This window comes from Pezoporus flaviventris, unplaced genomic scaffold, assembly GCF_033815535.1.
Source record: "Pezoporus flaviventris isolate CSIRO_AGI_PZ_B2104156 unplaced genomic scaffold, CSIRO_AGI_Pfla_v1 ptg000007l, whole genome shotgun sequence".
NCBI lineage: Eukaryota > Metazoa > Chordata > Aves > Psittaciformes > Psittacidae > Pezoporus > Pezoporus flaviventris.
This window is the reverse complement of record NW_026892555.1, coordinates 89,231,322-89,259,249: the sequence shown is the minus strand read 5'-3', so window position 1 is coordinate 89,259,249 and position 27,928 is coordinate 89,231,322. Positions and strand designations below refer to the sequence as shown.

Below are 27,928 nucleotides of genomic sequence, written 5' to 3'. Positions count from 1 at the left end.
ATCCTACTGAGCAACATTTTACTTGGAATCAATCATTAAATGCTTTTACACTTGATAAAGGTATTAGCAGAATATTCAAAGCCATATATGCAACGGTGGCTAAATTCAGGGTATTTAAGTTCATTTTTTATTTCTTTGATATTTAATGGACCCATCATGAAATTTTGCAGAAAGCTTAATCATGTCAGAGGGGCCAAAACTGGACCACTCAGTGTATATTTCTTTTAAGCAAAAAAACCCTCAGTGTTATTTTCCTCCTCCTCCCCCCTTTTTTTCCTTTCTATTTAAGAGCGATAAACATCCTTCAACATGACCATCTTCTCTGCACTGCATAAGGTGCTCAAATATTAAGAGCAATAATGAATTCAGGGGTTTGTTAGTCAGAAGGAACCGTGAAGATGCTTTTTTCTACTGACTTCTTTGTTGGGAGTTCATACTGCAGGGAAGGAAACAAAACACATTTCAAAGGTTTATACAAACACATTACATAAGAAACCGCAAATGTCTTAGAAGCACATTTAGATTCAGCTTTTAATTCTCAAGCATCCAACCTGGAACAAGTGCTGCAGGATGAGCAGCTCCCATGATATGATTGTTTTTCCCCAGCCCTGCCCCTCTTTTAGAGGGTCCTTCATCAGGAGCACCTATGGTAAGGGACAGGCCTGTGTCCCAGAGCAACTCAGCGCTTACAACAGAAACTTTTCCCTATGGAAAGACTCAGGATTCCAGCTTTGACAGTTAAAATAAACAAGCTCACGGTTTTCAGCATCTTATGCTTATGTGCTCATCTGTATGAGCACACCCCTCATACAGAGCTACTTGTGTACTGCACATACCGTTGTATTTTGGCTAGTGGTGGCAGAGTCCCAGACTGTTTGACCCAGGCCCGAGTCAACAGACTGAATTCTGTAAGGAAAATGAGCATAGCTAGTTTGTGAAGAGTTAGTACTTACTGATGAAGCTTGCACAGAGATTTACCAATAAAAATTAACCTGAGGATTCCCACTTTTGCAGCTTTTTCCCCAGCATTTGCACCAACAGTACCTTTTACTTCATCTTTAATGATGGCCTCTTTCTGACCTGTAGATACAGATGTGACTAGAGGGTGTACCTTGTTCCAGACCCTGGTACAGGTCTCTTGAGGTATGTGCCAATCCTGCACGACTTCCCATGCAAGGAGTCTCTCATTGACTGCACCCTAGTCCCAGTTCAAAACCCTCCCAAGGCTGCAAAAACTACAACTGGAGATGCCATACTGGCTTTAGAATATACACCAGCAAGTGTAGCACGAGCCTAACCAGTGCCCTTTTTGACCATCAGAGGACTCACGAGCATGCAGGACGGCTGGCAGAGACATACCTTTGTTTTTGCTGGTTGCAGAAAGAATTCAGTTTGAGCAACTGCGCATTCCAGAAGTCCTAAGAAAAGCCCCGAAGAAAACCCCCATTATGACACTAAGCTGGGAGGAGTGGCTGATACGCCAGAAGGCTGTGCTGCCATCCAGCGAGACCTGGACAGGCTGGAGAGTTGGGCAGGGAATAACTTGATGAAATATAACAAGGGAAAGTGTAGAGTCCTGCATCTGGGCAGGAACAACCCCAGGTTCCAGTATAGGTTGGGAAACGACCTGTTTGTTAGAGAGCAGTGTAGGGGAGAGGGACCTGGGGGTCCTAGTGGACGACAGGATGACCATGAGCCAACACTGTGCCCTTGTGGCTAAGAAGGCCAATGGCATCCTGGGGTGTATTAGAAGGGGGGTGGTTAGTAGGTCGAGAGAGGTCCTCCTTCCCCTCTACTCTGCCCTGGTGAGACCGCATCTGGAGTATTGTGTCCAGTTCTGGGCCCCTCAGTTCAAGAAGGACAGGGAGCTGCTGGAGAGAGTCCAGCGCAGGGCAACAAAGATGATTAAGGGAGTGGAGCATCTCCCTGATGAGGAAAGACTGAGGGAGCTGGGTCTCTATAGTTTGGAGGAGACTGAGGGGTGACCTTATAAGTGTCTATAAATATATAAAGGGGGAGTGTCACGAGGACAGAGCCAGGCTCTACTCAGTGGCAAACAATGATAGGACAAGGGGTAATGGGTGCAAACTGGAACACAAGAGGTTCCACTTAAACTTGAGAAGAAACTTCTTCTCAGTGAGGGTGACGGAACACTGGAACAGGCTGCCCAGGGAGGTTGTGGAGTCTCCTTCCCTGGAGACATTCAAAACCCGCCTGGACACATTCCTGTGTAACATTATCTAGGTGTTCCTGCTCCGGCAGGGGGATTGGACTAGATGATCTTTCGAGGTCCCTTCCAATCTCTAACATACTGTGATACTGTGATACATGGGAAGGGCTACATCCACAGGCTGGCACAAGAGAAGCCATACACACCACTGCATCCTTCTCCATGCTTGCTAAGAGTTGGGTTTCCTTCTCAAGACTGGCAAGGTCTTCAACAAGAGTCTTCTGGAAGGCCTCCAGCTTAGTCAGCCTAGTGATGGACAACAGAAATAAGCTTGACATTTTCACGTGCAGAAGCACAAGGCCATTGCCAAACCCTTCAGCATCAAACCTGCCTTTAGGCAGAAGCAAACATCCTCACTGAACTGCATGGAGCAGTTTTGTTCTCAGTTATGTCAGAGAGCAAGTGAATAGCTGAACCAGGTTAAACTGAACATAAGTTTAGCTAAACAGCCTGTCCCAAATAGCAAGCAGTAACAGAGGCCCAGGACAGAGTGTACAACAGGGTTCACAGCGCAGTACTTGTCTTACATGCTCTTTCTCAGCCTTCGGGAATTTCAGCAGATTCCCCTAGCCAAAGATATCACCTTGGCACAAGTAACCTGTGATGGGTTTTCCTACCACGGGTTTAATATACACACACTGTGTTACCACAGAATGCCAGCGATTCCTAAACTTTAACCAGCAACAGCCTTATTTGCTTGGATTTGCCACTTTTCCCATGACAGCAGGATACCAAGACATCATCTGATGGTGACTTTAGAAACTACAGTTCTAGGGTAGGACAGATTTGGCACAGCTCTGTCCCCAATTTCCTGCGGCTCTGATTTGCTCTAAGTTACTTAGTTAATAACATAAAAGCATGGCAGCAGCTCACAGCCATCAGATCTTATCCACCAACTCTTCCACCCCAAGCATGCCCAATTTTGCCTCTGTAACACAAACTTCCCCATATACCTTAAAAACAAGCAAATTCTGCTCATCGAGATCCTATTGATATCAGGGGTTTTGCACTTTAAAAGCTATTATTTCATACTACATTTGATCTAAATTCTGCAAACTGAATGCGTAGTAGACACAGACATCTAACAGACTTTATCTGTCAGCACACCTTAGGCTGTGCTTTTATTTCTTTTATGAGAACTCCATAGATATTATAATTGTTTGGGGTTTTTTTGATCTAGCTCCTATAAAAGAAATCTGACAACCTGCAAAGAAAAAGGACCTTCTTTAAACCCTCCATCTGGTGAGTTCCTGTAAATTCACTGACAGCACTTGCTTTGTACTCAGGAAACAAATTGAGAGAAAGGGGTTTATAACAGACCCCTTAACTTTTCTTCTCCCTCACTTCAGTCTGGCTTCTTTTTTAAAAGATGTAGAAACAGAAGCTACTAAGTATAACAGTGTTTTTAAACATATTTGTGAACACTGCTGACAATCAGAAGACAGCTCAAGGACTTCATTAGCTCCCAACTGAAGCTTGCTTTGCATTAATTCATCTATCCACTCTCCCCTTACAGGAAAATCAGGATAAATCACAGGAGCTACACTTCTGAAACTCTGACAAAAAAAAAAAAGAGACATGCACACAAGTTATTTTTGCCTACAGTGCAGTAGTTTACTGTTAGGTTCACTTACAAAGGGGCATTACTGTCCCTATCAAAATTTACACAAAACTGAAGCCATTTTCAGCCAGCAGTAGACAGCTTACCTGCATTCATGTATCTGGTTCAGCAGCAGGGACATCTTTTTCTCTGAAGTCCTCAGGGCATTCTGTGCACTGGTCTCCATCCGTTTGTACCGGGACTAGACATAGGATGCAATGTTATGGATGAGCAATGGCCCAAGCAAAAACCTCAAAGTCTAATTTCCAAAACTTTTCCCTGGAACACAAATCCCTCCATGGGTTGCTTTGTGAAAATCACCTTAAGTCAAGTTTAAACTGAATTGAGATGACACGTAGGCAGGGTACTGCAAATATAAACTGGTTTCATTCAGCCACACCAATTAGACCAACAAACCTCTGTGCAGCCCATGCAACTTCTGGTGTGTTCAAAGCTTTTAAACACAAGGAAACTTTGTGATGAATCAGATACTGTCCCTTCATATTAAACTTAATGCCCATATTACTTGCTACAACTAAATCAAAACTAGCAGTAACTTCTACTATGTCTCAAGTACATCTATACAGTTGAGTAGAGAATAGAGCTTATATACTACCAACACCTCTAAGTATCATTAATCCCAAAGATACAAGAGTGTCCTTATGGATCCACGCATGTTCCAGCCAATACGTGCAGCCTGTATTGCTTTGTTTTTCATTATGAAAAATTTGCATAGTTTTCATCATAGTGAAACTGCTCTGTGCTCCAAAAGGAGTTTCTGTACTTTTGATATGTGCCTGTGAGGACAACAATGCACAGCTCCAATGTAGGTACACTGCCACTGCCTTGGGTTACCTTTTTAAAAGCTTTGTTCCTTCCCTCTGAAGAAGATACTTGAAATGCCTAACCAAATTTGATGTTCTAACATCCAAATAAGACAAAAAAGGAAAAAAAAAAATAAAAACTTCCTTTACACCTTTTCTGTAATACTTCCCAGGAGTATTCTGTAAAACCTGTATAACTCCAAGATCTGCAGGTTAACAGACAGTACAGCCAAAACCCTGCTCCTGGGCACAAAATACAGGCAGGATATTTAAATCAACTCCCTTGGTGATATAAAGGTATGGGAAAACTCCACACAGGGACCATATTAAGAGGCTGCACATTACCAAGAACAATTTCTTTAGTTGGCCAATAAAGCTGTCAAATGCAGTAATCACCCCTGAATCACTGAAGTCTTCATGCAGCATCTCAGAAGGAAATACATCATCCACATTATTGTCCATTTCCTGACCTAGAAGAAAGTGTATGCAGTTAGCACCATATGGAGGGGCTTATTGGAACATAAACCCTCCTGCTACAGATGGGTTTATCATTCATGTGTATGACAACATTTGTTACAGAGCTGGAATTCGAGTCTTGTTCTTCTAGAGCTCACAAGCAAGAAGGAAACTAGTCCAAAATGCATTGACAAAGACCTGTTAGAAAGCAGCGTATAAGAAGCAGCACGATGCTAACCAGAGAACAACAGATGTAGAAAACACAAGGAAAAAGCACAGCACAAGGGAAAGAAAAAACAAAACAAAGTCAGGCCGCTGTTTCTGTGTCTTGTTTATTTGTTGCTTTCTGTTCAGAGTTTGTAATGTTTTGCAGTTACTTTGTTCATTATCTGCATGCTTTTTTCAGGTTTTTTTTTCTTTTTTAGGATGGGGTTTTTGTGGGTTTTGTTTTTTTGGCTGTTTTGTTTGTTTTGTTTTTTAATAACCCTGGGCAACCATTATTCAGAAAGACTAGAAAAGTGCAGACATTGTAAAGCAGTTTCCCGAGCTGATTGTGGTTAGGGAACCCAAATTACCATTCACACCTCTGTATATGTGGTGTCCAATTTCAGTACCACAATAAACACCGGCTGAGAATATAGCCTCCCCTGCAGATGCCTCTCTTCAAGCTTCCACATTACTATGATTTCTACTATCAATAAAGAAAAGCTAAGAGCATTTAAAATCTTCACCTTAATTGCCAACCTGACTTTACCTGTCTGGATCTCCACTTCATTCTCTACTGAATCAACAAGTTCCCTTGACTTATAGGAATTGTCAGTGGACAAATGACTTCTTTCCCAACTGGAAAATCTAAGCTTTTTTGTAGCTGTATCACTTAATACATCTAGAAAGAGAACAGAAGATGATTCAGAAAATACCTGTTCTTTTGCATGAGGTATGTGGCTGTACCTACCAGCTATTCAAGGAGAAACCACAACTGTAATTACCAATACTGCAGAAAAGCAGGCAACTTCATTTCAGGGTCTGGCAACACTCTTACAGGACTGGTTAAGACTTCATCAGCAAGCCTCTTCCCTCACAAAAGCAGGCAAATAGACTGCCTACTGCTATTCAGGTAACTGGAATGCTACCATGCCTCCATCTTAAAGATGATTTTGTTTCTTGACCCACTACTGTAATCATAAACCTTGTCCACCTTTTTCCCATTCTCTTTTCCAATCCAAGCTTACTATCTGTTTATGCTCCTTTGTTCCTAAGCTAATTTCAGCTGCCTAAAAAAAAAAAGCCACCAAAAAAACTACAAATAAAAAAAACAACAACAACAAAACAACCCACCACAAATACAGAAGAGAGAGAAAAGCTAACCACACTTATAACAACCGCCTTCTCTGCAGCTTCACTAAAGTTGCTGTGCAATTGCTTCTGACCCAGAAAAACCCTTAAAAACATGGCAAAGGAGGCTGCAGTGCGTATTTCATGGAAAAAGTTCAAAAACAAAAAAAGAAAAATCACCCTTTTGTCTCACTCTTCACTTCACTGAGCTCGGTTAAGTGTCTGTTTGGCAAACCACCTCTCTGGAGCCTCCACAGGAAAGAAAGCAGAAAGATGGTGGAATCCAGGACAAGGGGGACAATCCAAGCATGAGGAGCACACTGCAGTAGCTTTAGGGTTCACAGAGCACGAGTTCAAATGCAGTCACAGACTACATCCAGAATTTCTGAATATAACCCTACTTATGCTTTTACGTGGTATCAATTCCCCTCCAACTGTAAGACTGTACAATAAAAACTGATAAATATTAAGTCCTCATCACTTATCTTCCCCAAAAATTAAGTAGATATGTTGATACATTGAAGGTATATTCTGCAAATACTGGAAAGGTAAGAGACATATCGTGAACATAAACATAGCCAGTTCATGAGATATGGGATGCTTTTATCCAAGACCAAAGATTCAGTGACTTGGCTCATAACCACAACAACTAAACCTCTCAGAATTGCATCATCGTGAGCAATATTAGAATGAAGACAGCCCATTGCTGCTTGGCTTTGTCGAAATTCAGTTGTTTCCAGTCACAGAGACTGTGCTGCTGTTTCGAATTAGTTTGTGCAAGTTCAGTTTCATTTTTAAAAAGTCCCTAAGTGCCACATATCTTAAAAAAAAATACAACAGTAATAAACATCAGTACAAGTTATCATTTACCAAATACTTCATAGTAGTCTACATCTATATTCTTAGGTATGTAAAGATAAGGTCATCAGCTTTCAGGGATGCTTGTTTCTTAAACTGAAATTCCAGGGCACTTTCAGATCATTAAAAATTAGGTTTTGTGTGTCTCTTGGGTCTCTTTGTAAATCCACAGTTCTTAAAAGCTATACTACGAGTTTCCCTGTATAATGTAATAGCTATACTCTGAGTTTCCCTGTTCAAGGACAGGATTTAAAAGTTAGTAATAAATCCAGGAATGCATGTAAAAGCATCTTGCCACAGTCTGTCCTGATATATAGAACAGAGAAGTAGAAGGTATTTCTTCTGCAAAAAGTATCTCAAAAAACTCAGTTGTTATTTGTCTTTTCAAGGGAATGACAACTTTGGCAACATCCATTCCTACTTCTAAGGAACTCTTCCACGTTATTGAGACTAACCAACCTGAGTCCTTCCGCTTAAAACTTTCTTCTTCTCTTGACAATTCGCCAGATGCATTGTGAAACTTCTAAGGACAGAAGGAAAAAATAAGTATGTATCCACCCTGCATTGCAGACAAGCTCTCAGGGACTTGTCTACTTATAGGGAAAAAAGTGACATGATGCATTGGTTTTACAGAAGTAGCCTGACAGCAGATGAGAAGGAGTTTAAGTGCTGCATACTGCACCTGTGTGGCATTCTGCTCATCACTGGAGTAGCTCTTGGCAGATGCATCAAGTAATAGCTGTCCTGTTTCGAGCTCCTCTGAGAGGCTTTCATCTGCACAAGATATCAGCCAAGTGACACAGGCAATAGAGGTTGAATCCTCTATGGACTGGAAACCTCAATCTAATGACACATGTATTTTTAATATTAAAAAAAAAAACAAACACCAGCTTCTCCTTTATCCCTTCACACAGGAAAGGGACAGTGGATCAAACTCAGTCCCCAAAGCAGTTTTATTTCTGGCTGCCAATTAAGTTCATTCCCTCACCTTTCATTGGTCCCATGTAGTTCATTAGCCAATGTTCTCCCTGCCCAAGGGACTATCTAAAAACAATATCCAGCCCTCATAACCATTACAAGAAACATCACAAGGCAGAGTGCTTATGAAGAAAATGAGAATGGCAAAATTAAGAATTAAACTTCAAAAGATACCCACAAAGCACATGCCTACACATATCAAAACAACTTTTATAATGCATTGAAGATTAAAAAAGAAATACCATCAAGATCCACTGCAGGAGCGTCTCCCTTGGAGCTGAGTGCGCTTTTTTTCCTTAGTGTGCTTTTTTTCCTTAGTGTCTCCCTTTGAGCTCTTCGCCCTGATGCCCCCTGCTAAACCAAAAGCAAGCCTAAGCATGTATTTTATTTAAACATTACTACAGAAGTAGGGAGTTGGATTGTGTTTTGGGGGGAATGTTTTTGTTGTGTTTTTTTTTTAATACATTAAGAACAGAGATTAAAATTTAGATATGCCTTACATACTGATAGCTCTCTCTCCAACACTTAAGGAGATCTCTGACCTGAAGAGTTCCATGCGTATGTAAGTTCTCCCTCTAGCTATTAGAGTTACATAGTGGAATGAAAGCATTTTAGTTAAAGGAGAAAAGGTTTCCAGGGGAAAATAAAAGCTTCTAATACAGCTACAAGTTCTGGAGGGCTATTTCCAAAACTTTCTGTTTATGTGGAGACCTTTCCAAAACATTTGATGTACAGCACTTAGTGGCTGGGCGCTCGAAAAGTCTGGCGTTGTTAAATTTCATTTTAATTTGCTTGATGTACGTCTGGTCCACTAATTCCTCCATCAGTATAATCCCTGGTTAGTTTTCCCAGAGCTATATCTGGAAGTGGAGAAGGACAATGCATGAACTGGGGCTCAGGATGAGCATAAGAGTTGGCATAAAAGCCCTAAAAATTGCCAGCAAAATACAGAGTTGATTGTGAGCTTGCCCAAGGGTCATAGAGGATGAGGTAGAGGACAGCATGGGGACAAAACCTGGTTAAGTCCAGGAAGGATTTCTGAAGGTGTTTGGATAGGCAGATATAGCTCTTGGTGGGGCCCTAGAGCCAAATCCACTCCTGTAAAGTGATACCTGTGTCACCCAAGGCAAGTATCACCCAAAGCAATTCCTGCCCAATTTTCCACCTGCCAAAAGTAAATACTGTCATTTCAGAACAACAGGCTTCAGGCTCACGCACAGCTCTTTCTATGAAGTTTCCCATGTTTTCTTAAGACCTTTTTTCCCCACTGTTTAATAGACCAACACAGTCTCAGCAATACTTTGCAGAGTAATTTATCCATCAGAACACTTGAGAAAATAGATAACACCAGTTTATGAATTCCTACTTATTTGTACGTGTATTACACACGTCATGCTTTTAAATCTGAGGCACATAAGCATGACACCTCCTTACCTTCTCTGTCTGGTGGTCACTGCCGCTACTTGCGGAAGACACTGGAAGCACTGCAAGAAGAAAAGCTTGCCTGGTTACTGACAATGTAATTTTGTGCCTTACCCAGTTAAGTTTTCCATTATGGCTAACCCAGTTTTGAGTTTGGTTTTCTAGCCATTTACAAGAGAAAATTGCATAACATTTACATTAACTTTCAAATAAACCCCTTTCTAACAAAGTCAGATGCAATTATGCAAATGTACACAAATCACTGCATCCAGAGCAGTTGCCAAAAGAGGCACAGGCTCAGCTGCTCATCTGATGGTGCCCATGTCCCATCCAGGGAGTATGGACTGGCACTGGAGAGAGAACAACTCCCACAGAAATAGACAGAAACACATAAAACATAATTTCTCCCTCAAGTTTCTTTTGCCTTTTCATCCCTACAGAAATCAGCTACCTGAGCAAGGCTCATCCTCCATGAGAAGGACAAAGACATTCCAACTTCCAGGACAATTTAGTTTGAATTTGGAGGTTGCAGCACCTAAGCAGCCATGGAACATGGCCACAGGGGAAGTTTGCTGTTGTTGAGAATGCTAGAGCACAGAGAGAATGCTAGAGCACAGAGAGAATGCTAGAGCACAGAGAGAATGCTAGAGCACAGAGAGAATGCTAGAGCACAGAGAGAATGCTAGAGCACAGAGAGAATGCTAGAGCACAGAGAGAATGCTAGAGCACAGAGAGAATGCTAGAGCACAGAGAGAATGCTAGAGCACAGAGAGAATGCTAGAGCATGTCACATGTAATTTTGGAAGTCACTTGGAGGACAACCAGCCTATCAGTGTATAAAAGGGGGAGCAGAGTGCCATGGTCTGCAAACTGTGTTTTTTCAAGGCTTATTCCCCAGGTCAATTGTATTTCTGGAAAGACAAGGAGTGGAGGAGGTATAGCAGCTCCAGAGAGATCTTCCTCCTCTTGTCTTCAAGAGCACCAACACAGCCATCAGCTTAGCACCCATGGCTTCAGCCCCATTACTCAGATGGACGCACCCACACAGATATTTAGGTGCCAAATTTTCACCTGTACTTCTGAACCCCACTCCAGGAAGGGAGTTCTTCAGGAACCTGGTTCTCTAAGCACAAGGGTGCGCAATGCACTTCCTCCAAAGGGCATGCCCCACTGCTGGCCTCAAGCGTGCTCTCTCCCTCTTGGACCAGGACTTAGCTGAATCCTCCTTTCTCAAACCATCATCAGCCATTTGTTTATCTGCAGTACAGCACATCATGCACAGTTAGATGTCAACAGGCGACCAAGCTTACCTTTTAATTTACTTCTCACCCGGGGTCTTTTTCGGGTATAGTCATGAAGTTTTGGCAGCGACTGCTTCTGAAAGTCAAGAATCCAGCTTTTTTCACTCTGACCAGTGCTTGTATTTTCATTGTTGCTTTCAGAGAAAAGATGTTTCCTGTAACTGGACTAAAGACACTATTAAAAGTAAGCCCTGCATAGTCAATTCCCTCCATTCACCCAGAAGCATCTTCTGTCTTCATCTCTTGCTCTCTCTTGTATCTAAATAGGAGAGCTCTTGCAAGAAAGAAAGACTTAGCATGAATGAGCTGCACCCAAGAGCACAGAAGGAAAAAATGAACATTCACTCTTTGGTCTGTCAGTCCTGGTGCACCCAGAGCACTGCTTTCAGTAGAAACAAGTGGACTATTTTGAGACTACCAGGCTCACATAACTCCTCCTCTGCACTGGGTAAGCCTTAAATTTCATCCTCTTTAAGGGCACTAACGATTCATACAAGTGGATACACACAGCAGCCGAAGGCTCTAGGGGTGAAAAAGCACAGGCAACCTACCTGCCTTCTCTCAACCTTGCTTGATTCCTCATTCTTATTTCCTATTTCATAACTCCTGCCAAGTAACCCATAAAGACATGAGTTAGAGTAGCGCACACTGTACTAGCATGTCACAGAAGTGCAGAAGAGACACAGATGAATAGTAATGGCAGGGGTCTCCGTAACAGATCAGCAGGAGAACCAAACTGTTAATATGCAGTCATTAGCCAAGTTTTTCTTCTTTGGTTGGTTTCTCAAAGTAACAATTCAGGGATACCTGTAAATTAGCATCCTTTAAAATTAAAAATAAGCTATATACTTATAGATGGCAAGTCCCTGGCAGCTTGCTATAATATAGATACTGCAGCAGCTAAGCAAGGAACTATTTTATTAGAAACATCACACAGCTTTTTGCTCTTAACTTAAAACAGCTTAGTTAATGCAATGAACTCTTCATTCACAGAGCAAAATGTTCATAAATGGTGCATATATAACCCTGTACCTCTGACTTTGTGAGGAAACTTTCTGGCCAAGAATCTTTTCTTTAGCTTCAGCAACCTAAAAGAAAAACAGGTATTTGTCTTAAAGTCCAATTACCCCATAAAATAATCTACAAAATTAACATATATCAGAAACGGGCAATAGCTCCACTATAGCATGCCCTAAGTGCGGCACACAGTACGGGCCCGGCTCTGAATCCGGGAGGCGGGGCAGGGTACCATGAAGCAGGGTTTTATGCTGACACCCAGTGGCAGGAGCAAGGTTTGGACGGTGTCCAGTTTACAACAGAAATAAGGGATGTCCCATTCAACACCCGTTGCCCCTGCAGTGACAGTCCCTGCACCAGGGAAAAGGATGAAAGCCAAGGGGTTTGTATAGTGGAACCACCTTGATGGAAGCCATCAGAAGCAAGCTTTATGCTTCCTCAGAAAACCCCCATTGGTCAAAACTTCAAAGCAGGCAGAAGGACTAATTTTTAATTGATTTTTTTCTAAGTCTGCAAATACAAGTGAAGCAGAATTTCCAACAAAAGTTTTGTGAGGACTGCCTTTAACCAGGCATTCCCAACATACAAAGTATGGCTTGAAGCAGGTTTCAGTCTCTTCTGGTTTAGCTGAAGAGTGCAAAGCAAAGGACGCTCAGCAATCTGCTTTCAATGTTCAGTAAAAGGTAAACAGAGTTTGGCCTTCAACTGCAAAGATGTCCCATGGCCTTAGTCAAACAACAGCTCAAATTTCTGTTGCAGTTGGTTTTATCATACGTTACCCACCACAAAATGCAAGCAGTGATGAGCATTCTCCCCAGCACGTCATTCCCCCCCCCCCCCCCCCCCAAAAAAAAAGCCACCTTTTTTCCATGTCTAGCACCAACCAGGAAGCCAAAGAACCTCAGATTCCCACTTGTCTGGTTTGCTTTAACAGCACATCCATCCTTCCGGCATTTTTGCAGTAACAAACATCCCCTGCTTCAAGTTACTACTCTGTTAGTAACTCTTGACAGCTTCTATCTTAACTTTACCTTCTCATGACTTGCAGAGTCTGAATTTTCAAAGTCATAGATTTCCTTCCTGCAAGGCAACATGTATACAACGGTGACATATATACAATCGTGAAGAGTCAGTCTATAGAACTTCACTAAGAATATGGGGGGATAAGAGAGTTTGGGTTTGCTCCTCTCCCCTATGAACTCTGTTAGACAGTAAGCACTCCGATACCTTACATAAAAATACTCCTAAAAAAACAAACAAACAAACAAAACCAAACCAGCTTATTCCTTTCCTACTTAGTCTCTATTATTGCCCGTCTTGATTCTCACTCTTTCAATTGTAATTTAAGAGAAATATTCAGAAGACACAAGTTAACCTATTCCCATTATATCATGAATGTTTTGTTCCCACATCACCAATAATAATATGTGGTAGGAAGAAATCACGAGTGGAAAGACAATTTCAGAAGCATCTAAGAGGAAAAAAATCCATTTAATCGCTTCTTGAAGTCTAACATTTAATGTTTGCTCTCTAATCACTTCTCTGTATGCATCTAGATGTGTTTTCACTTCCGTCAACATTTAACTGTACTTTAACTCAACCTTTTCTTTCTCCAAACTGTAACTATTTAAAAAATCCTATAATTATTGCTCAACGTAGAGCACACCTTCCTCTTCGTAGTAGCAAGACTAAAGGACTGAGCTCCTTATTAAACAGGTTTCGCAAAGAAATGTTCATTTTTCAGATTAAACACTAGAGGGAGCAGAACGACCAAACTAAGAAGCTCTCCACCTCTTAACTTCTATACTGCCGCTCCTGTAGCATTTGCTGCAGCAAATTGTTTGGTCTTAACCTCTAGTAATGATCAAGTCCTGCAGCAAATTTACCCATTCTTACCTACGACAAATCAAAAAAAAAATAATCTAAACATTTGGTTGGGATTTTTTTTAAACTAAGGGTCTGTAAGCTGAAGCAGGACAACCAAGGAAGCCCCAGAGCAACCAGAACTGCAGCAGAGATCCCCCTCTACAATTAATTTGCTTTCCTGCCCAGCAGAAGACAAACTTTCACAGTGCACTTGGCAGAGAGCACAGGAGGAGGGTGCAACAAGACAGACTTCCAGTGCTGCAGACTGCATATTTTACTCAAACCCTTGTGTGCTTCTGCCTGCAATGGCACTAACTTTGAACATCAGCAGACCAATGTATGGTGTGAGGGAAGGGGACAACCAGACAAAGAGACCATTCTGAAACTGCAGGACACACAGATCCAAAGAACCTGCACAATATCAGAAAAAGCTCAGGTATTTGTGAAGGAAGCCGACACTCATAACTTCACTCACTAGAGGATGGGAGGATTACCTTTGGGTGACGAAAAATGGAAAAGGCAACGTGACACAGTATCACAGACGTGAGGTCATTTTTGGCTGACCAGAGTTAGCTTCTGAAGATTTCATCACTTTTGGGACCCAAAGGTTCACACTAAGGTAAGGTATGACCCTCTGTAGCCTGCTGCTTTTTCTGCAGTCTGTTCTGTTCAGACAGCCCACCCCATGGGCACACCCTCCCCACATTAGCACCAGAAATGGTCTAAAATCACCTGGTACACTAGCCCTTGCACAGGCACAGGACTCGTGCGTCATACCTGCCTTCAGTCCTCTGCTTGGGCAAACTCTTTTTTCTGTTTCCTTTTTCCCAAGTAGCATCATTCTGAGAAGAGAGTGGCAGGACCTAAAACCACAACACACAAAGTCACATTCTTATCCTGGAACCTTGCTAAAAGCAGAAGTCAGGCCTGCCTCAAAACTTCATTCTTCCTATTGCAACTGTCCAGGTGCAACTGTTTCCCACAGTTCTTTATCAGCAAGCATAGGACTCCCAGAGCTGAAACTGGGGTGCCAAGAGGGTGAGGATACAGAAAGAAGTAATTCAAAAGCTTTGAATTCATTCTACAGTGGGCAAATGTTACAAAACCTTTGAACTGTCAGTTAAAATGATAATAAGAAAATCTAAATCTAGTATCTGGAAGTGTAAACCCAATAATAAATGTAAATGTTATTTCTTACTAAGAAAGCTAAGTACTTACATCAAATTAAAACTATCACTTTGAGAATTTAATTTCTCTTGTGCATTACTTTTATTTGCACACCTGGACAAATCAATAGAAATTTCCAAGTACTTGAGTTGTGTAAAGAAATGCAACTACTTGCTTACTTGTCCTGGTTGCAAGCTCCTACGCGAGGAACACAGATATAGCATGATCAGACCATTAGAGCTCAGATATAAAACTGAATAAATATGCCTACAGACTTCCAAGACTCATTTCCTGAAGGAAAGCAAACCTTTGGTCTTACAGACCACACATAAGTCTTGTGACATACGAGTTTGTACCACACAGGGCAGGGATGGTTTGCTCCTGGGCGGAGGCACGTATATACTGTACACATTCAGTATATATACACCAGTACCAGGTGGCACATACACTGAAGAAATTCATCTGAGCTTGACTTACTTGGTTGGACCGCACTAGAATGAGGTTGGCAGCTGCTGCCTCTGCAGCTCACTCCTGGTGCTAAATGGCTCATTACACCAGGCATGACACCACACAGGCTCAGGACACTGCTCAAAAGCAGGAGTGACTCGATCCATCCCAACTTTCTTCTGCAGCTTCACCAGGGTATCTCTGCCTCTTGCCTCTTTGCTCTGGTGGGGCCCAAGGCAAACATACCTTTGGTGTTGACTCCTCCATGGATGCATCTTCTACAGGCTTCTCACTGGGGATAAGAGAACACATGAGAGGAATGCAGTGCAGAGAGGTGGGGGGGGAAAAACAACCCTTGCACCAATTTGCATCAAAGCAGTGGTTTAAAAGGTGAGGAGGGAAGAAAGCTGACTGGTAGCTTTACATAAGTCCAACTTATTAATTATAAGAAATGCTGTCCTGCAAATTTATGGGAAAAAAAAAGTTATTACTAATGCCAAGGTGAACTCCAGTTTACACAATGTTTCACAAAGGTCATGGGTCCTCATTATGAATAGCTACATATCTAGTGAGCTCCAGTTACACAGCTGTAGTTACACTCTAATACAGCTGTATGCTCGTCTTGTGTTTGGATTAAACCCATGATAAGAAATAGTCACATGAAAGCAGCAGCCAAACACCATCATTCTGCAACTCCAAAGTGCTATAACTCTGGACAGCTAGCTTTTCTAGCCAGCATGGCAAAACAGATTCATTTTTTTCCCCGCTTTATAAACGATGGAATAAACCTCAAAATCACATGCATTAAAACCCCAGGGGAGGGACAACAAAACCAAACCAGAAAATCCCACCTTGCTGCTTTTTGTCTGCAAGACACTCACCTAGGCTTCGCTTTCATCCTTTGAGATGGAGTTTTCAACTTTGCTGAAGGAGGCAAGAAAACTACAGCTTCACCCTCTGGAGCTACTATGAAACCTTTTACCTGCTTTTGCTGTAAGGCCCACAAAAGCAGAGCCTTCACCATGTCACCTGGGTGACACTTAATTGGGTCAGGCTTAAGGAACTGAAAGAAGCCATGCCTGACCTGAGCCTTCATTAGTATCTTCCATATCAGTTTGTTGGCTCACTGTAATCACGGTGACAGCAGAGTTAACCATTTCCTGCTTGGAGACATGAAACCATGAATAGAGCATGCATATGACCAGTAAAGGAATGGGTTTGGGATTGTTTTTTCTTTTTTGGTAACTGAGCTTTTTTCAGTGCTAACCTGTGGCAATAGCTGGATGACAGGTTCATCACTGACCCCCAAAAACGCTTTAGGTTGCATATAAATGATACTATAAGCTTCTCACCAAAAGCATCCCATCAGCCCCTTATAGGAGGGAGTAAAATTTCTTCTCTTTTAATGTGATTTTGCTAAAATTGCAGCTCTGGAGGCAAGCGGTTGTGCTGACTTCCCACAGATATAAGTTAGGGTTTGAAAATGCTGTTGGATCTGGATACACACTAGTTTTCTTTGAAAGGTTTTAACCACACCTATAAAAGCAGACTACAGGAGCGGGAACAGGGGCACAAGGACTATTTCACCATACACTTACTGCTACAGTGCCTGTTAACTGCTGACTGTCCTGAGAAGCTAAGCTGTCTGGTAGAGTCTCCGTGTTCTCAGAGTCTAAAGGATCTTTCCTCTTCTGCGGATTAGTGGACTTGGGTATCACTGCAGAACAGCAATCAGAGTGAGACTATCATTGCAGTAATTGAACACATATGCCACCACCCCTCTCCATTCTTGCACACTTGCATGAAAGCATAACAGTGTAACTTTTTAGGTGCAAACATCTGCAGATCACGTTCAACAGAATGAACAAAACCAAACATCTCCAAATTACTCTTTGCAGAATTGCAATGTTAAGTAAGCAGCATCTTGATCCTTCCCCTTTCTAAGCAACTCATACTACATGAATACCTACAAGTTTATCATCTTATTGCTACCTTGACTCTTAGCTCTGGAAAACATGCAACAGGCCTTTGTGTCTGGCTAAAGCAACAGACCAACGGGATCTTCCGCTGTCTCTGTTCCACTCCATTGGATGTCCATGGGGCACTGAAAAATTTGTTTCACTACAGATGGACTGCCTTCTGTCCTTTGTACTCCTTCATTTCTTCAACTAATAGTGCCCACCTTGTACATCTGTGAGTGCTTCATGGTGGAAGCTGATGGAGGAGCTTCTCCTTCACCTGCACCCCCAGAATCTGGAGGACTTCCCTTCTAGCTCATTTTGGGTTGTAACTGGAGGATAATGAAAACTACTGAAAAAGCTACTGCCTCAGACATTTAGAGCTAGAAGTACCTCTTCCAAGTGTTCACCTGGATAAAACTGAAATGCACAGTAATTAAGAGGAAAGTAAAAATTTGCTTTTAATATTGGCACAGAAAGAATGCTACAAAAGTGCTCTTCAAACTTGTGATTCATTTCCGAGATGGCAGGTGGCAGCACTAGAAAAAGAGCTACAAGTTCATAGCCTTAGAACACGTGGAAATTTCTACTATGCAAGTTACACCAAGAAATAATCTATACAAGAACTAATCACTTAAAAAAAAAATGAAATGCAGCCAATTTTGCAGAAAGGACATACCCCAGCCTCCAAAGAAAAAAGAACACTGCACAGAAAAAAGCCACCTCCCAAATAATTTGATGGTGAAATCGAGCCGAGGAAACATTTCCTGTTTAAGACTAATTTTGACCATGCATCCCTCTTGCTTTTGTGCTGAAAGCAGCTTTCCCTTAAACTGTGGGTCACAGCCTTAGTGAAGATTTACAGCGAGCTTCAGAGCAGGATAAAGGGAAAGAAATTATCTACTTTTTTTTTCTCTTGGACAAGTGCCAGGCTTGGACCTTCCTTTGGATCAAGAACCCAAGTGTCACATCTGTACTTCAGGCTCTGTGTTCCCTCATCATCCATCATATTTGGAACAAAATCAAACTCAGTAAAATGATCCTGGAAGAAGACATCTTGCAGAAGACGTTCACTGGCAGCACAGGACATTTGATCATTAAAAAAAAAAAAAATCAAAACCAAAAAAACCCCCACAGTGTTCCCAACTCAAAGAAATATAAAGCACTGGCTGAAGGCTGGTGAGAACTAAAAAATAATGGCTATTCCAGGTTCAACTAAGAGCCTTTTCTGCCATAAGACAAGCAGCTACATTTGTAGAGGGGGCACAAAACCTGCCACATAAAGTACTTAGAGCAGCACTCGCAGTGCCCCTGTATACTCCAGAAGGTCACCTGCAGACAGGAGCTGTGCTGCTGCTCATCTCTCTCCACAAACAGGGACTGCAGCCGAGTGTTTCATCTCCCCCAGCTGCACCTCCACAATAGAACCCAGGCATCTCCAAGGCATCATCCACCCCGTGTGGGTAAGTGAATTGGAGCCCACCATTCTTTATCACATCACCTCGTTGAAAAGACTCAGAAGCCCTGCAGGAAGCTTGGCTTTCCCACCACACACCCCACTGCACAGAGGAGATGTTAAGTGCCAAGGTGCCAGACTGGTCCATCAGAAGACCTGTGCTTCCATGGGCACAAAAATGGCACCATCCCCTGCTGCAGGGAATCTCCCACAGGCACCCACACAGCGCAGCAAAACAAGCAGCCATGCATGGGGCAAGCAAGAAGGGAGGATAGATAGGTGCATCCCACTGCAGATCCAGCAATCCCAGCAGCACATGGCCATGGTGCCCCATCCTCACTCCCTGAGCTAGAGGGACTCGGCCTCCACCACTAACACCAGTTGCCAAGCTCAGGAGATATCAGTGGTATAAGATTGAGTTTGGGAGTTGTTTGTTCTGTTTTTTACTGTAGTTAACTGCAGTGTGTAAACTGCAAGTGAAGATACTCATTTTAAAACTGAATGATTTAAATTTCATGAAATAACACAATTTTTTTTTTTAATCACCTGCTTCATTCTGCCTGGTTTGTTTCCCATCATGGACAGGCTCCTCTTCAGTCACATTTATCTGTTTAAGTGAATTAATCTCATGAGAAAGTGACCTTAAAAAAAGTAGAGTCTTTAACTAGTAAAGCCAGCTAATTAATAACAAAACTACCAGTTGTTAATTGCCAGCAAGAAATCATTGGATGCTAAGTTGACCATTTGGAAAGGTTTCAACTCCTGCAAGGATAAATGACAGCCGCTATATTACGGCTACGTACCGTCACCTAAGGTTTCCTGCAAACCCCATGCTCTATGGATGAAAGTATAAAAAATTTACTATATTAACATTTACCAAAAAAAAAAAAAGACACACATCCATGTTTTTACATTCACTTATAAAAAATAAAATGGAGGTTTTAAAAACTACTCTACTTTTAATCTAGAGATACTATCTAAAAAGTCAATCTAAGATTTGCGACTTGCAGCACTCCTTTTCTCTAAGTTCTTGTGTCATGATTTGCTCATCCTGAGTAATGCAATACTTCAAGCTAACATAAAAACATGTTTATAATTCAAGTTATGCACTTAAATGCCATATGCTTTATTTCCTACTCGGAAACTCAGCAAAAGTAATCACAACACACTGAATTGATTAACAAACCAGTTAAACCTTCCAGCTTCTAAACCATGAATTTGAGTTCTTGAAACTTATTTCCTAAATTCTCTGATCTCTTTCAGGCCAAAGCTAAGAACATCTATATGGAGAGCCACAAATCCGCAAAGGGAATATAAACAGGCATATAGAAGGGGGGGACAACAAACCATGTAAAAACAATAAAATACATAAATTAAAATACCCACAAACCTCACTGTTTTTGCCCTGTACCTATCAAGTAAAATATAGTTTAGAAGAGTCATGCTGAGAGCTTACCATCATTTTTTCATCTCCCAAGACTTTTCTGAGAATACTAACGATTTCAAACTCAGCACTGAAAGATATTTTGATTTTTGTTACATTTTTTTGGTTAAAAGTAGCCGGAGTCTTCATATTAATTTTAATGATCTTTTCTCCATCCTCCTCTGTTCAAAAAGCAAACAAAAAAACCAAACAGTTAAATTCTGGTTTAGAGCAAGCCACTTGTTCTATCACCCCAAAAATGTCCGAATAATTTTTTGGGATTTTTCTAAAGTCTCTTTTACATCTTGCCCATGTGTTCCTAATTAGTTTGACCACCCATTTCTTTCTCATTGGTTCTAATTGAATATGCTGTTCCTTAGGACATTGATAAACTGACCCCTCAACATGTCCTGCTTGGGTCAGGAGAGTAGATTATTGTGCCAAACAGGCCCACAGACAGTCCAACAAGCAGAGCTGGTGCTCTGCTTGACCAAAGGGCATGACAGGGAGGGAGGAGATGACACAGGAATTGTCTTTGGTGATGGCGTGATTTTAGATTGGCTCCCTGTGATTTGTGGACCCACAGCAAGATGGAGGATAATGCTAGAATCTTACCCTTAAAGCTGTAACTTCTGACTGCTTCTTTCAACAGCCTCACAGAGTCCCAAAGAGCATCCTTTGAAAACCAAAGCCACCACATCAGAAGGGCTGAGCAAGCCCCTGCTGCATTAAGCTAATTCCAAGACTACCTGGGCCTTCATTTTACCTCACTACCCTGCACATAGAAAGTCACACTCTCGGTGCCAGTGTTGAAGTCAATCCAGAACTTCTCCAGCTTCTCGTCTGCTGGCTTCTTCACCTGGGGAAGCACAACAGGAGCACTGCTGTTCCCAGGAAAATCCCAAACTGCTGTATTATTCTCAGTTTAACAAGAGAAAATTGGAAAGCAGTGCTCTACATATGTATGTACACATGTGCATACCTCACAGGAATAAGAATTGGGATTAACCTGTGAGTTGCCAGCCTACTGCTCACCCAACCATACCCACAAAGTCAGATGTGGCACTACCTCAGGAAAGGGAAAGGCAATACACAAATGGTTGCATGTTTGGGGCAGGAAAAGGGTTTATGAAAGTTTTCTGTGTTTCTGAGCATTTGAAATAAGCAGAAGCAGTGGAACCATGTTCCATTGACTTGATTTTGATTCAATACAACTGCCAGGAATGGTGCCAGAAGTACACATACTTAAAAACCAGTAAAGCAATCTGCATGATCTATAACTGTGACCTCTCCTACAGGGGCATCAGGATAATATTGTTTTCTGGCAGTCTGGGAACAGCTCTGCCAGAGGAATTAGTGTTTTCCTGTCCTACTGTCTCTCTTTAGAGATCTCTCTTCTGTCATCACCATAAAGAGAAGCACTGTCTGTATCATCTGGCTGTTACAAAAGCAAAGTCAGCAACAGCAGGCTGAGAGCTAACAACAAATAAGCAGACTTCCCAACTAGAACAGAAGGTTACACTCTACACTCCGGAAAACTAAGCTTTAACAAAAAAGAAGGAGGAAAAGAGAAGCACCCGCCATATACCACAAAGAGTAACATTTAAACAGCAGTAACACTGTAGGAAAGGTGTCACAGTGTTAGGGACTATTACCTCATTCATGTCAACAAAAGCGGATATGCAAGGGAATGAATAGACTCTGGAAGAAAAGCAGACTTCACATGATACATTCAGCATCAGGATATGACTTTATGAAAAATAAAAAAAAAGTTCATTTACTAATCTTATCGTTCAAAAAAAGAATAAATCCCTACAAGTAAATTAAGCTTGGAGACTACAGTATTTTAGTCATGATGTATCACCTTTGATTGATTTTACTTCTGAAAGAAGTACCATTAAAACAAATAAAATCACTTTCTTAAGAACTTAATTATCCACACATTAGACCTTTATGTGTGTATATACATGCATGCATGAAACACAACTCAGATTTCAATCCTAGCAGTAGCAACAGCACCAGCTTATTCTCTTGTTTTGCAGCTTACCTTCTTCCATCCTCAAGCCTTTCATTTAGCTGATTAAGAAATTTTCTGCAGTCCTTCAAGACAAATGACATCTTATTAAAAATCAGGCTATATTTCCCTTGCAAGAGTTATTCTATTGGGCTGTGTAACCTCTACACCAGTTATAAGCTTTTAGGTAGTGAGTGTGATGCCAAAGGCTACTGGGGAAGAAACAGTCAAGCTGCTACAAATGGTTGGACCCAACTTATGACCAGCAAACCTCCAAACATACATCACAAAAAATGAATTGATGTATGCTTAAGAAGCAAAAAATATTTTGAAATAAGAGCTATTTTAACAATATGCCATTTTATATTTACCAGATTAAAAAAAAACAACCAATCTCCTCCCTCAAAAAACAACAACAACAAAAAAAACATTATTTAGCCATTTGTGGGAGGTTACTTTGTGTATTTATAAAAACAGTTTTGTAGGAACTTCTTACAAGGACATTCTCACTGAAAACCAAAACTAGCCCCTATACAGACTTGTCAAGTATGCTGTTTTCAAAATAAAGACCCTCACCGTCTCAAATTCTCCATCCTTGATCTCTTTGAAAGCTTCAGCAAGATAGTTATCTTCAAACCAGTGGTGAACAAGGTCATCTCTCCATTTTTTGGTCATTAACCTACAAAGTGCTTCTGAAAGGGCAACCTGAAGGTCATAATCTATGTGGTAAACATAAGCACAGGATAAATATCATCCCCCAACATAATAGAGGGTTATAGCATTGCTATTCTTGCACTTATATACTACACAGTCATATTCAGCAGCTAGCTCCACATGTGTTTCACCTAGGAAAACAGCAGAGGATAAGAACCAAGCATTAACCCCAGGAACCCTCAGCGCCGTGTGGCTCAGTGAGGTAAAGGTGCAAAGCACTTAATCACAACACATTTGTGTGTCAGGAGATGGTTTTGGGGATCAGGGAGGGGACAAGAGTGAAGCATCATTGCTTTTGCACTGGGATTAAGTTATATTTCACACACCACGGTAGTGCCCTAGAAAGTGTTATTGCTAGGAGAAAACAAAAATGATTTTGCACAGGAGGCTATAAACCTTATGAACTGAAGTTTGTCCACATCATGGCAAAGTACATCCAGTTTTCTTTTAAGACTAAGAGAGCCAGCATACTTTGTAAATAAGTACATAAAGCTGATCTAATTACCTTCCTATATTCTTCAGTTTAGCTTTTCTCGTTAGTTAATACAAATTACTAACACTAATCAGACAGAACAAATGCATTGTTGCATCTAACAATTTTGATTAATACTTTCTTTACGTACCACCAAATTTTTCTCCCCAAGTATCAGCTCTTCACAAGGAAATAATTAAAATTATAATTAGTTGATAATAAATAAGCAGAAGTAGTAAAGCTGTAGAGGCCCCCCAGCTTCATAAGAACAACAACTAAATACTTCTTACCACCAACCTCCAGCATAGTTTTTGCAAGGTCTTTCCTGAAAGAACATAATGCAACATGTTAAAGTGGAAATAACTTTAACTCTGCCTGCAAGGAAAAGGAAGGAAGTTTAGCTACAAGAGCTGGAGGAAAAACCACTTACGTGAGTGAGCACATCTCCTCAGACAGAGGGAATTTCTTCCTCTCCTCCCGCGGGAGACTGCCAAGTATAGAGTTGAGGGTCTTCAAGGCCTTTCCCCCACAGAAGGAGGAGCAGAAAAGGAAGGGAAATGGCTCACTAACATATTTTTCATATCTTGTATGTCATTACACCCACTTGTGTGCATGTACCTGTAATTTCCTTCTCCTAGTAGGAATCTTACCTCCTGCCTCAGGCTCCAGTAAATATTTTCTTGTGTAACTAGATGCCCTAGTTCAGGTAAAAATAAATTCACGACCTGTATTTGCCCTAGAAAAAAAAAAAAAAAAAATCATTGTAAAGGTTACAGCTAGCAGTGAGCTGGTTTCCTTGTAAAAAAAAAAAAATAGTTGAAGAAACTACAGTTTGTTGTATTGAAGGAGTAAAAATACCACAGCTGTGCATTCATTTTAAAACCAAGCCTCCAAATATCTAACTCCAGACAGAAAAGGGAAGTGGTAACTTCTTTGTAAAAAAGAGCTTCAGATGCTTCTACTGCTGACCCGGGTAACTACTTAAATAGGTATAGAAAGAAAAGGCTACTCAGTAACCCCAAGATATAAATCTGTAATTTATAGCTTTTGTCAAAGTCAACAGAGCAAACCACTAGAGATTACCTAGAAGGTGCTCATGTGCTCATGCTCATTCTGCTCCCACTAGAATAAGCCATAAGGATGAATAAACTCCAGTTACGCAGCCCACAGTGTAATGCTTCATTTCTGCATGACTTGTGAGCCTGGATATCTGGGCACAGATACTTGCTTTTTCTGAAAGCACCTGCTCCCCTGCACTAATGGAAAGCCAGCTGCAGCCACAGACAAAATCTTGCTGCTGTAATGAATGAGACACAAACAGACATCCTTCTGCCTTGTCAGGGTGGCTGAAGGAATTGCCCTATTATTCTGTGGAGGCTGCTACATTCAGCAAGGAAATAACATCTGAAGCTAGTAGGAACAGATGTGCAAGAGCAGACTGTTGAGCCTGAACTCCTTTATGAAGCACCACTTACACTGACCAAGTGAAATACTTGATACCAGCCACTTAAGCAAGATAACATGACTATTTATTTATTTTGGCATATTCAAAATAATCAAGTAAAAGAAACAGTAAGAGGTTTTGTGCTGTAATGTAAATGGTAATGAAAATTAACTGGAGAGAAATCAGCAGGAGGATTTAAAGAAAACACTGCAGAGAGGAGGAAGAATAGGTAGGGAGCAGAGGGGAGAAGAGAAAGTGGATGCAGTTCAAGCAGAAATAAGAAATGTGCTCCTGTGACTGAAATTTGGGATGTTGAGGAATTGAAGAAGGCAAGGGGAGGAAAAAAAAAATATATATATATATATACACTGACCTTTCTTACTGCACTTGAAAATCACCTGATGGAAAAAAGTAAAGGAAGCCTTCATTAACACACCACAACCCAAGCACAGCCATACTCAAAGCACCGAGGCATTTATGCCCCCATCATCACAACTTTCAGGGGCTAAATTACATAAACCACCAGTGTACTCACATCAGGAAAAGCAGTGCCACCTGACACAGGTATGTCACTTATGGTAACCCCAATCATACAGGTTGGAATTATGCAGGGAGGGTAAAGGGAGAGAAGCACCCACTTCCACCAGGATTTCAGCAGTGCTAGAGTGCAGTGCCCCCAGCTTCCCTCAGAAACCCGCATCACAAACACCCACAACAGAAATAAAACAATACATCATCCTTCACAGTGAAAGGATATGGAAGAAACGGACCAGGAAGACAAAGAAATCAAGCTTTGGCAAATAACTAACTTATAAAGTATTTAATTTTGAAGTGTTTAGTAAAGAAAAAATTGATTTTACTCAATTATCTTTTATCAAGTCTCTTAAAAAGACTCATGAGTATTTGCATGACTATTGATGCACAAACTGATACAGTTCTGGTAAGGTACAGACAAAAAGACAGAGGGAACAGCTGAGGAAAGAAGCTAAAAGATTTTTTCCTCATGCAAGTTTACATCACCAGGCCTCTAATACCTTTAAAATTGTGATTGAAATAGCAAGTTAAATGAAAATAAGCAAATGTAAGCAGGTCAGATTATTCTTTAAAAGTAAATCAGCTGCTTCAAACACAGCAGGAACAAATCGCCAGGATCACCTTGGCAAACACATTTGCACTTCAGGTGCAGCTCAGTGTCAGTAACTTGTGTTTTTATAAACAGAGCTTCAGCACAGAAGCTTTTCTTTAAAAAAATGCATTCAGAATTTCTTGCACGTTTCCCTGCAAAAACAAACACTGGGCTCTGTGTTAGAAAATGACCAAATGTTGCAGCCCTGAGCAACCCCAGGGCAGCTTCTCCCAGGTGTGACAAACTCCAGCCTAATGCCAGCCCAAGTTTAGTCCTAGGACACAAGGTCTGCTTAATTACTCATTTCTTAACTGTTTGTCAAGAGTTGGCTTTCTTATTCAATAAAGGCAACCCTTCTGCCCTCTTAATACACATACATACCAATGCAGAGTCAAAGAAGTCTTCAAGAAGCTGCATCAATAATTTCTCACTTGGGTCGATGAGGTTCACAAACTCTCTTGCTCTTTCAAACCAAGATACCAAGTAAAAGTTAAAAGAATCAGTTAAAACCTGAGTTATTAATCCTTATAACACAGATATCTGCAGGAAACCTTAAACACAGAGACAAGTTTTTGTAGTCCTTGAACTTCAAACATGTTCTCTGTCAAAAGCTACACAGAATTAAGGAGCTCAAATTTTGCTAGGAGGACAATAAAAGTGACACCCTTACAGCCACTCCACAGGACTTATTCCTCTGCTTCCCTCCTCAACCCTCTTTTTGTCCTCCTTTCTTATGTCCACTCTTGGTGCTCAGGAACTCCTGGACACAATGCATGCTGCTAGTGGTATCATTACTTCTATGGAGATTTCTAGTAGACATCAGTTCACAGTAAAACAATGTTTTAAAGATTTGTCAAGCTTTTTCAAAGTCATTATTTTAATACTTTAGCATTTAAAAGCATATTGCACAGCATCACACATATACGGCTAGCTAGAAATCTATGCTTGACTGGAGATACAGATGTCAGATTGGTGATATTTTGTTATTAATCTCTCCATACAGGAATTTTGAGCAACTGTATCCCTGAAAAGTATAGCTACAAGGCAGGACAACAACAGTTTGGACTGCTGACTTTTTGGCACAACTCCACTAACACAGAGCGAGTGTTAACTGCTCCCTCCCACCTAAGCTAGGCCCGGGTATTCCTCATCTTCCACACAAGTACATTTCTGCTACTACAAGTATTACCAACTGAAATAAGTATTGTGCCAGAAGATAAAATGTAGTTGCACATTAGGTGCACCTGGTTTACTATGGATCTAAAAAGGAACCTTCATAAGGAATACATCAGCTTATGGAAGTATAAAACTCTGCTCATCAGTTCTATTACTAGGACTGTATTTTACTGGAGCACTTAAAATACATTTAGGAATTCTATACTATTTCTCAAATAGGAGTAACCCAAACTCACCCTCTCCTTCCACTGTCATCTTAAAAAAACAAAACCCAAAAAACATAAATCCATATAGTCAGGTAGTAAGTAAAGCCATGACGTTAGCTGCTGTACTGAAAGCAATGCAACAAAAGCAAGTATTTTTTCCCCACTAAGCTCATACAATATGTTTAAAAAGAAAAAGATACTCCTTTCTGTGACAAGCCATCTTCTAGTTTGCACTTCCTTGGAGTTCTTTTCCTGATACAAGCAACCTTAAATCACATTTGTAATGTCGTATACAGTATTACACTCATCTTTTCTACCAGTCCTTGCTCAATAAGCAAACTCGTCCTGTCTTGAAGGTCACTTTTAAAGTAGAGCTGAATACATTTCAGCATCAGCGAAACATTCTGGAATTGATTCTCGTCCAGCTCCTACAGAAAC

At 41.1% G+C, this 27,928-nt stretch overlaps 1 protein-coding gene across 1 annotated transcript; it reads right to left on the bottom strand.

Annotated features, from left to right (window-relative positions):
• Positions 1-27,914, bottom strand: LOC133266429 (synaptonemal complex protein 2-like). The gene is made up of 33 exons (XM_061447580.1): positions 27,799-27,914; positions 26,490-26,591; positions 25,356-25,380; positions 24,189-24,274; positions 23,969-24,057; positions 23,829-23,863; positions 22,929-23,071; positions 22,386-22,438; positions 21,994-22,039; positions 21,105-21,197; positions 20,954-21,014; positions 20,372-20,520; positions 19,462-19,522; positions 17,100-17,218; positions 16,586-16,664; positions 16,383-16,425; positions 15,748-15,793; positions 14,665-14,750; positions 13,053-13,101; positions 12,037-12,092; positions 11,556-11,610; positions 11,014-11,170; positions 9,716-9,765; positions 8,524-8,635; positions 7,986-8,077; positions 7,763-7,826; positions 5,865-5,996; positions 5,000-5,124; positions 3,938-4,032; positions 2,377-2,476; positions 1,360-1,418; positions 837-906; positions 1-436 (listed from the first exon to the last, which is right to left on the bottom strand). Exons 1-33 carry the CDS (start codon positions 27,880-27,882, stop codon positions 377-379), a joined length of 2,676 nt encoding a protein of 891 aa, XP_061303564.1. The 5' UTR covers positions 27,883-27,914; the 3' UTR covers positions 1-376.
• Positions 27,915-27,928: the final 14 nt, after the last annotated feature.